This window comes from Rhinatrema bivittatum, unplaced genomic scaffold, assembly GCF_901001135.1.
Source record: "Rhinatrema bivittatum unplaced genomic scaffold, aRhiBiv1.1, whole genome shotgun sequence".
NCBI classification, from domain to species: Eukaryota; Metazoa; Chordata; class Amphibia; order Gymnophiona; family Rhinatrematidae; genus Rhinatrema; species Rhinatrema bivittatum.
The window spans coordinates 207,072-218,002 of record NW_021820744.1 but is presented as its reverse complement, the minus strand read 5'-3'; the positions used below and the strand labels follow the sequence as shown (position 1 = coordinate 218,002).

The window sequence follows — 10,931 nt, the reverse complement described above, 5'->3', positions numbered from 1 at the left end:
ACTGGGCGGCGTGCAGGATGAGTGTGTCTGTAACAACTCTCCTCCTAACCCCAACCCACCTCCCGAAGATCCACCCTCCAGAGTGGTACATATATAGAGAGTGTCAAACAGTCTCTCTCTCTCCTTAGTGTGCGCACAATTAAAAACTCCAGTGTATTCTCGCTCGTGCTCCAGCACAAACGTGTTTGGACACACACGTGCTCATTTTAAAATTACTGTCATTGCATGAATTGTGCACATTAACTACCATTCTATTACAGTATTTATGTCACAAGCTATTGTGAAAACTATGTAGTTAATGCAAATTTTTACTGTAGCTGAAATATGGCAGACAAATAATTCATTTTAGCATCTAAGAAGTCAAAATCCAAAAGACTCGTCAAGATAACTTCTGAAAGTATCCCAACAAATGTTTGGTTTTTAAATTCTGTACCCTCCTGCTCTCCATTTAAATTTTGTCTGGGAAAATTATTACCCACACAAAATCTAGCTAGATAATAAGGAGGCAGGGATGGGACAATCTCCAGAGAGGGGCTGAATTTTAGCCAGCCAGCATAGATATTCAACACTATCCAGATAAAAGTTATCCAGGCAACTGTGGACATGCTGGAGGGCTGTCCTAAAATCATCTAAATAAAGTTATCTGGGTAATGTTATCCAGATAACGTTATTTGGATGATTTTCCCCATTCCTGGCATTTTCAATATGGAACATTAAGCTTACAATGAGGGACCCAGAAATGCATGGGTACTGGTGAATAATACGCCATACCTAATTGTTTTTTTTAGTTGTTTATGTAATTGAATTTTAACAACTTTTCCTTATTAAACATAATGAAGTCTTCAAGTGCTTTTGGACATTAGAACAACTTTATTAATAAACGTTAAACGATTTGTCCAATTAACAATGTATTGATTCGTCTTACTTAACAGCAGTGTGATAAGAAATATTTATAAGGAAGAAACAGAATAGCTGTCAAAGAAATAATAAGAGAAAAGATCATAAGAAAAGATACAAACTTGAGCCTATGCTATACATAGACATATGGACAGATGATGGCAGAAAAAGACCATATGGCCTATGTAGACCACCCATCCACACAACTGGTAAGATTTCTAATCCCTACCACTCCCTCAGAGATCCACTGTGCTTGTCCTAGACGTTCTTGGGTTCATATACTGTTCTTGTCGCCACCATCTCCACTGGGAGGCTGCCCCATGTATCCACCACTCTTTCCGTAAATATTTCTTTAGAAAACTCTTGAGTTTTCACTCTCATCCTTGTTCCAAAGTTTACTTTCTTTTGAAAGAGACCCGTCTTTTTGTGCATTGATAACGCTGAGGTATTTAAATATCTCTTTCATCTCACACTCTCTCACCCTTCCTTTAGGGAATACATGTTTAGATGTTTAAGTTTGTCCCTATGTGTTTTACAACAAAGATTACCGTGCTTTGGACCGTCTCTATCTCGTTTATATCCTTTTGAAGGTGCAGTCACCAGTGTTTCAAATGAAGTCGCACCAGAGATTTATACAGGGGCAATATCAGCTCCTTTTTTCTGCTGACCATTCCTCTCCCTATTCACTCCAAACATCTTTCCTACCTTTACTGTCACCATATCCATCTGTTTGGCCACCTTGAGGTCACCCCTAGACCTTGCTCTTGTTTCGTGCACAGAATCTCACCCCCCCCCCCTAGACTGTAGGGGGGGTGAGATTTTTGGGTTTCTGCAGCCCAAATGCATAACTCTCCACGTTTTAGCATTTTATCTTAGCTGCCAAACACTAGACCATTCCTCAAGCTTTGCTGGATCTCTCAGCGTTTCTATATCTTCCTGGTTGTCTACCCTGGTAGCATCTGCAAAAAGATGAACCTTTCTTGATAATCCTTGTGCAATATCATTTATGAAAATGTTGAGAAGAACCAGTCCAGGGACCAATCCCTGTATATTAGGCTATTCAAGAGTAGAAAAATACCTGTAGCTAGGTTTTAAGTGATGCACATAAAGAGAGTAATTTGAAAACGGCTTGTGCAGAGAGAAGCTCTGTGGTTACTTTCTACCCACACACTTTAGCCCACACTTTCAAAGTGGATTTATGAGCATAAGTCCACTTTGGACATTTGCAGATTGTCCGTGTACACACCACATACACATATGTGTAGAAAATGACACCTGCTCCTGAGCAGCTATAACTGTCTGTGTATGCATCTTTGTCCATACTTTTGAAAATCAAAAGAATACATGTGCCGTGCTTTCCCTATCCACCTCTACCCTCCAGAACACCTCTTCCTGATGCAGGTAAAAGTATGAGTGAAATGGGGTTTCATACAAACTTTTACATGCACAGCCCCATTATTGATTTTCAAAGAGCTATTTACATGCATAAAATAGGTCCATGGGCACAAAAGTACCAATGCACTTTGCAACAACAACACAAGCTATTGAAAATTACCCTCCTTATATACTTTTTTTTCTTTCTGTAGCATCAAGATAGAAGAAAAAAATTACATAAAGTATATGTAAAGATCAGGAAAAGCAATATAAAAATATTGTACTTTTTTTACAACGTAGAGTGACTTGACTTGGTTTCTTTTTTTCTTCCTTACATGTCAAGAAGATCATCACCACTTTCATCACTCTCCACAGTCAATTGCCTTGTCCACCACTTTTTCACCTCTGACCCAGAGGAAGCCACATCTAACATAGGGTTCATCTTGCATACAACAGACTTCATAGTTGTACGACTTCCAAACCGTAGGTTGACAGAAGACACAGAATGACTGATTGGCTTTGGTGCTGGAAAATGAAATAGAACAATATTGTATAAATTGTTTTGCTTGCTGGATTGTTCTTTTTTTCTGAATAAAGTATTCTTCTGCGCTGCAGACTACAAATATATTTCAAATGCTGACTCACAATGAGGCCAATATTCAGAAGCCATTTAGATGGATAACTGAAAATGTATCCGTCTGAATGGCTACCTGGCGATATCAGGTGCATAATTTGGGGGCGGTCTGGGGATGGCCAGGAGGCTTCTCAGGACGGGCCAGATTTAGCCGCATAAGTTATGCAACTAGCTTCGATATTTGAAGTTAGGCGCTTAATCAACGTGGCTAACTCTGGTCGGCCCATAGGAGGAGCAGTGAGGGAAAGGGGAGTGTAATTGAAGAATGAGGGGAGAGGGGGGCTGCAGGAGAGGAGCTGTGGAAGAAAGGAGGAAGATTGGGAGAATGAGAGATGAGGAGGAGCAGTGGGAAAGTGAGAGGGGGTTGGGGAGATGGGGGCAGCAGGGCAGTAAGAGGGGAGGGGAGCTGGAGGAGGGAGCATTGGGTGCAAGGGGAGGGCAAAGGGAGAGAGGGAGGAGGGGGAAGAGTGCACATCCTGACACCTCCACACACAACGCTTAGCTGGCATTTGGAACAAACAACTCGCCCGTTTTAACAGGCTTAACGGCTTGTTTTAGAATAAAGTAGAACTCATATTTATAAAGAGCGTTGAAGATTGAAAACTTGCATTACCTAAAATTGTATATTTGGTTAATCTTTCAACCTCTGCTGCTACTGACGCACAACTCCAGTCTGCAAGGGTCCCAGCTCGCCCTGGTTTTCAGAATATCCACAGTGAATATATTCACAAGATATGTTTGCAAAAATTTGGAAGAAGAATCAGATTAATTTACATATTTTGGTTACCTTAAAAATCTGTTTGCCTCTCTCACGGAATATAGTGCAGAGGCCGATGTACTAACCCATGGTATTTTCTGTAGGTTAGCAGCTGATTTACAACATTTTGCGATAGATGCAAATCAGCTCATTTGCAGCCACAGCAAACGTTTGAGCAAAATGTTCCGCGTGTTCCTGGCCAGGGCAATGAATGGAACATTTTTAGTGCTGCCAGCCCGCATCAGGGGCCATGATGTTTTAAAAAGGCCTCACAGCTCATCTCCTTCCCTCCTTTCATGGGAGGAGGCAGAAGGAAAGTTCCCTCGGAGGGAACGGAGGAAGGCTCTGCGGCTCGGCGCGCACAAGTTGCACAATTGTGCACCCCCTTGCGCGAGCCGACCCCGGTGTTATAAAATCGGGCCTAGATTTGTTTGCGCCGGGTTGCGCGAACAAATCTACGCCTGCACGCAGGTTTTTTTAAGATCTGCCCCATAGTACATTGGCCTCAAAGTACCTCATGTTTCTTGGCATACATAGAGAATAGACACTGGAGGGAATTTTCCATTATTTCTTTGACCCCCCCGTATGCTCTTGCTGCCAAGTTCCACGCTATGCTACCCCTACTGCCACTGGAATGTCTTCCTTTTAAGTACATGGAGTTCTGCACTACTCTACGTGAACGAGGAGCTTTAATCTCGCCGCCAGGATTTACTTGTGTATTCTAGGTAAAAGAAAATAAAAATAAAAAATCAACCTATTTCAACCGCCTTAAACATGAACATTATTAACATCCCCTAGGAGTACAGAGCTGTATATTGTATGCATCAATATTACGAATGTTATTCATCTACCTGACGGCAAACGCCACTGTCCAAATTTCCTTTGGGGTTTTCCGGCTTCTGTAGAATCTTGCCGGTAGCCACCTCTGTCGGAAAGAGTTGGGCTGAGCAGCTGCTGCTGGCTACTTGTCTGAAGAGACAACAAAACATTCAGTAAGTTTATGAAGACAACTGTATATCTCATACATATTCATTTTGGATATCCTGAAAATCTGGCCCTCGAGGACTAGAGTTAGCCACCCTCGTATTAAGCAATTATCCTGTAGGCACAACATAGAAGGAATTCCGTAGCATGTATGAAACTGTAGGTTTAATTAAAGCAGCATAAAATCAGTTATTAATTCTAATGACATTATAAAATAAACAAAGACATATATCTGCAGTACAGCTTTCTTACCTCTGGCTGTGTATTGTTTTCTTGATTGTTAGTGTTCATATCCTCACTTGGCTGTGTTGTTTCAATGCTGGGAGGATTCAGAAAGCGACTAAGTTCCTGTTGCTGACTTTCTCGGAGGCTGTGGATGATACTACATGATTGTTGCTGTTTCTGAAAAAAGAAAAAAAAGGTATTTCTACAATGATAGATTTGTATTCAAGTTGTTATATTACTTGTATTTGCTTTTTTTTTTAGCCTTTAGGTTCTCTGACCTTTTTGTGTTTTAGCCGTCATTCAGTACTACTAGGGTTATGTTCCCCATTTCTAATCCCTGTCCCTTAACCCAACCTTTGCTGTGGGAATTATTTAGCATGGAGTCAGGTGCAGGTACACCTTTAAGTCAGCTAGTAAAGATTTCTGTTAAGCAAATGCTAGGGTTATAAATACTGTAACATTCCTAGCCCCAACTAACCCCAGAAGGAGGAAGTGTGCCTGCAACTGTATCAGGATCTCACATAACATCTGTTGCTATTCCATGAGGCTAGCATTCTTTTATTATTCCATCAAGATATTATTTAAATACTAATACATAAATAATTTCATTTTTATTGACTGATGAAATAGAAATTATATATAAATAGTCCTAAGTTCATTAGCTGAACTCCTTAAATTTGAGGGATTAGTCTGGATGCTCCAAGGAACTGCTATTATATACCGCTATCTATGAGATCTAGGTCCAGTTTCTAAGCCTTGGGCCAGCCAGGGCTATGGAAGCTGCAGAGGCAACATTCAGAACCTCGTTTTAAGGGTGCCCAAGTCACTGCAGGACGACAACGTCGTCAGGCCAGACTCAAGGTTCGCATGCAGCACAATTTAGAGAAAGCTGTGGTCTGTGGGTAATGGCACCTGGCTGAGTACCGTCATTCTGATGGTAGGACTAGACGGCTGGAAAAGAGATGAGTTAAAAAAAAAAAGGAAAAAACAAAGTAGTTACAAATGGAGTTGTTTTTTTCTCTCTCTTCCTATTGTCGTGCAAGTGCTGTAACCCTCAGAGATCAAGGTGAATACCATACTTGAGCACTTGCTCCAGGCTTTCACAGAGGGGCAGCTGGAGCTGTAGACTGTTGTACAGGGCCATTGGGCCCAGCAGCAAATGCTAAAAGAGCGTTGATCCCAGCAATAAATGTCATTGACACAAATACTACTACAGCCCAGTTTACACCTCTGGTTTCCATGATACTTGAGATGGCTCTAGGAGTGTTACGGAGACATGGTTCACTGAGTCTCATGATTGGGATGTGGCCATCCTGGGCTATAACTTGTTAAGGAAGGACAGAGAGGACAGAAAAGGGGAGGGGGAAAGTAGTTCTTTATGTCAAAAACAATATACAAGCAACTAAATTGCAAGGGACGTGGGATAAAGAAGAAGCATTGTGGACCATCCTACAAAGAGATGATGGTGCTTCCATTTGTACTGGTGTGATCTACAGGCCTCCAACCCTGATTGAGGACATCCAAACATTGGGAAAGAAAAGAGAAGTATTGCTCGTTGATTTTAATCTGCTGGATGTGGAATGGAACATCCTTTCTGCAGAATTTACAAAAAGTAGAGAGAAAGTGGATGCCCTTCAAGGTTCTCTGCTCAAACAAATGATAATGGAACCCACAAAGGAGGGTGTGATCCTTGATCTAGTGCTCATTAATGGGGATGTCTGATGTTCGGGTAGGAGCTCACCTGAGCAGTGGTGATCATCAGACAGTATGGTTCAATATCGCAAACAGAATACAGAGAAATTACACAAAAACCAGAGTTTTGAATTTCACAAATACAGACTTTGTCAAAAGCTGCTCATCTGACTAAGCATAATTTCCATTCCTGGATGCTGCTTATATGAGAAGGTACATGGAAATGTACAGGAGAGGCTGCCCCTGCCCCAGTCACACAGGAACGGGCTGAGAAGGATCAGCAGGCTCAAAGTACTATTTCTCTCAGCATTAATGATGATCAGATTGTGTAACAGCCAAACAAATGCGGAATGAGCTGAGGGAAGGTAACATGGCAGAGTAAATTTAAGCAATAAGCTGTATGAACTTAAAAAGCTGTACCAAACTAAACTGCTGAAAGGACTGTGCCTGCAGGATTATATAAAGATTGTGTGGCATAAGAGAAGAAATGAAAGACGTTCATGTTGCAGTCCTGCTGCTCAGTGGTCTCCCAGATAGTTACGAGGCACTCGTAAAAGCACTTGGTGCTAGACCAGATGATGAGCTTACCTTGTGGGCGAATATAGTCGCAAAGCAGAAAGCACAAGTAATGGTGACTCAGCTTTACATATGCAGGCCTGTGTTTCTAAAAGCTCTACTGAGAAATGTGAAACAAGGAAATGTTGTGTGTGCAAAAAAGCCTGGTCACTTAAAGGCAGACTGCAGAGCTTGGAAAGCTAGGATGAGCCTGTTACAGAAACAGAGTGCAAGGCAAAAAGCCAAAAAATGCCGTGAAAGAGGCTGAAAACAATTCTGATATTGAATTTACATTTAATACCAATGCAGCTGTGATTTCAATAAAATACCTGGTGTATTGACTTAGGTGCCACAAGCCACACGACAAATGATAAAAATGTCTTCGCTCAATTTAAGCAGAATAAATTTGAAAGGATTGTCACAGCCAATGGACAATATATGGTCTGAGAAGGAAATGGGGGGAAAGGGTATTATTATCAGTGCCCTGCCTCTCCAAACCTCACCAGAAAGATACCTGTTAAGGAAGTCATCGTGACAGCCTGCTGTCTCTTATGAGGAAAGGCAATTGGAAGGACTCCATATGAGTTATGGAACGGGAAGAATCCTAACCTGCGGCATATTAAAATATTTGGAAGCAAAGCGTCTGTAACATGTTCCAAAGGAAAAGCACACAAAGTGGGAAGCTCGTGCACAAGGAGTGCTCGTGGAGAATTCCTCACGGAGTAACGGTTAGTGGGAGTGTTGTGACTGTATCTCTAACCTTTCATGAAATAACACAAGACCGACAGCAAAGAGATACTGAAGTTGCTACAGATGATCCAGTTAATACAGCTTCAGACCTTACTCAGGAAATGTATCCCCCACCTAAACGTTTATCCCACGTTGCTCAGAGACCACCACGACTTGAGCCGGGATCCTGGGAAGACATGCAAAAAATCGCCTTATGTTTGAAAGACAGAAATGGATTATAGCTGCCGCTTACAGAGTTACCCCCATGAAAACGTGCTATCAGATGCAAACGGGTTTTCAAAATCAAGCGTGACTCTGAAGGCAAAGTTCGCAGGTATAAGGCAAGATTGGTGGCAAAGGGATTTTCTCAGAAATATGGGGAAGGTTATGATGCTACTTTTGCGCCAGTGGCTTAAGCAAAGATTTTATAAGCTGCCGCGACACTTGCCTATCTCCTGAAGCACGCATATCTCGGAGGTTTTCAGAAAAGGGATAGGATGTGGGTGTATCGGGGCAGGAAGCTGAGATGCGTGCATAAATCCTTACACCTTCTGGCGCGTGCCGAGACCCCCTTGCCGTGTAACGTTACTTCTGCTATAAAGATAAATAGGCACATCTGCAAGGTTTTAAGGGTTGGGGGATAAGTGGGGGGGAGTGAAGGCTATTAAACTAGGAGGGGTTTGGAGGCTCTCTCTCTTAACTGGGTGAACTGGGGACGAACTGGTAAAACTGGAAATAGCCTTGGCACACGCCCCTTTTAAAATCACCCGGTTTACGTGGTCGAAGCGGCATTTGCGTGCATTTGTGCACACCAACTTAAACTTTGGCGCACATAAGCATGGCAGGGCTGTTTTATAATATGCACGCATATGTGCACACAATTTATAAAATAGCCATGTCCGTGGGCACGGGCTTACAAATGTGTGCACGTGTGTGCCCGCGCACCTGTTGAAAGTTACCATCATACTGTATCACTGTCTATAAGTTTCGCTGATCTAAGGATACTACAAATAAATCTTTTCTGCCTTCTTTACTTGACTGAGCTTTGATGTTTGGATTAAGACATTTATCTCAAATTCGCCTGCTGCACCATTTTGTTCTCTGCTTTAACCATAATTAACAATTGGGATTCATTTTTAATGGAAGGGGTGAACTTTTATTGCTACCGATCTGTGAACTAGTCACCTGAAGGGCTTAGTATGTAGAATCCAATTATAGGGTAGAACCAAATCCTCAGTAACCATGAACTGCCTGGAACGATGGGAAAAATCACAGAATCCTGTAAGGCTGTCTCAGCTGGAACTGGTTACTAGAGTTAGCTGATTGGACTGGGCATCATTATAGAACTTTATTTCAACTATAAGCCAGTTATGATATAGAGAGACATAGCTATATTTAGATCTTACTTGCTCAAGGACATAGCAAGAGAAAGACGCACCCGGCATGATTCACGTCAGTTAAAGCATAAAAGCACACAAGCTTTCACGACCGTCTTTCAATTTAACTGCGATATTAAAACGATTCATATCACGAGTTAGTTTTCTTGCTTAAAAAACTGAGTGCCAGAGTGAATTAACTTTCAGGTCAGTGAATATAATTGAGGTAGACTTTTAGTTTGACATACCGCTCTGATACGTTTCAAGCACTTTTTCAGCCACATGCGTATAGTTTGCTTGGCTACTTCTTCTTCTATTGTATATTCAAGTTGCTCCCTGGCTAGCAGCTCCTCCAGCTGAAGGCTTTTTCTAATATCCACAGATCTGTATGACAGCATGCTGGAGAAAAAACAACAACAAGAAATACAGTATATATATAAAACATGTGGAAAATAGTGATATCACGACTTAAGTACAATATAAATACTATATGGAGGTAAAAGACGCTGCAGAAGCAATGAACAATTTTATATTATGTGGTAGACAGCTTCATCTGCTTTTGCTGTAAATGTCTGTGATTTTTTTCACAATAAAACAAATTGAGGCTGTTAGATGCATATTTACGTAATATATTTGATCTTCTTCATTTTTGCAGCATGGATAAAAAGTTATCTGTAGCGACCAAAAGAAAAGAAGATCGATAAACACCAGGGGTTCCTTATTGAGCACAGAATAAAGAGCTCCTGGTGTTTATCGATCTTCTTTTCTTTTGGTTGCTACTGCAATATTGGATCAATTTCCGGTTTGTTTGTTTTTTTTGGACCTTTAAAAAATTATCTGTCCATTCTTTACCCTTATGGTGTATGTTATTCACAATAAAATTATAGGAAACACATAAGACTAGAGAGGAGCTACCTGACAAAGTTTGGCTTATGAGTGATCACTCTCGTTATTCTTCTCGATACTTAAGACCGAATATCAGGAACCCCATCTCATAGTAGCAATGTCCCCTCTAATTGTTTACAGGATGTGTGCGGATGTGCCCTGTCATGGAGCACATAACGTTTGCAATGTTTGGATGGGGTCTGGGTCAGGAGATTGTTTCTACCACAGTTGCTACTGCTAGCACCACCACCACCAAGGAGCCCTGTTCTGTCTCCATCCTTCATTCTCTCCAGCTTTGTCTTCTCAGCTTCTATCTCTTTTCTCTTCATTAACACCTCATATCTTTTAGCTCTCACCTATTTCTCCATTTTCCACCCTCTTTTGTCTCCCATTCCTCCCACCTCAGTTCTGACAGTTGGGATGGCTGGAAGTAGCAGGGCTTTTTTTTTTTTCAGGGAGGAAGGGAGCCCTGGGACAGAGACACTCATCCACCAACTCTCCAGAGAAATCATCTTCTCCTCGGGGCTATCTGTCTCTGTCTCACGCGCTCAAGCTGTCTCAGGACCCCCCCCCCCCCCCCCTTCCTCAGGGAAAAAGCATTGTAACCTCCAACGAGCCAAACTTTCACAACTGATACATCTCCCGAACCCATCATTTCCTATCCATGGGTCCAAAATGCCTGAAAGGGGCAGAAGAGATCCCCAAATGCTCCTGCCCTATCTGCTGCCAGCTGGCCTCTGTGGCTGTACAGAAATACATGCCAACCAGAAAAAGCAAAACAGACACTTGGGACCCATGTGGTATTAGACCTATTGTAATGTGT

General features: G+C 41.9%; 1 protein-coding gene across 1 annotated transcript in view; it reads right to left on the bottom strand.

Moving 5' to 3' along the window:
* Nucleotides 1–856: 856 nt before the first annotated feature.
* The window catches only part of LOC115082068 (sodium leak channel non-selective protein-like), a 17,471-nt gene continuing 7,396 nt past the window's right edge, over nt 857–10,931 (bottom strand). Inside the window, exons 2-6 of the mRNA XM_029586334.1 lie at nt 9,472–9,622; nt 4,899–5,048; nt 4,514–4,631; nt 3,519–3,599; nt 857–2,796 (exon numbers count right to left, since the gene is read on the bottom strand). Of these exons, the coding sequence (XP_029442194.1) occupies nt 2,603–2,796; nt 3,519–3,599; nt 4,514–4,631; nt 4,899–5,048; nt 9,472–9,622 (694 nt within the window). The 3' untranslated portion in view covers nt 857–2,602. The remainder of the gene's footprint in view (nt 2,797–3,518; nt 3,600–4,513; nt 4,632–4,898; nt 5,049–9,471; nt 9,623–10,931) is intronic.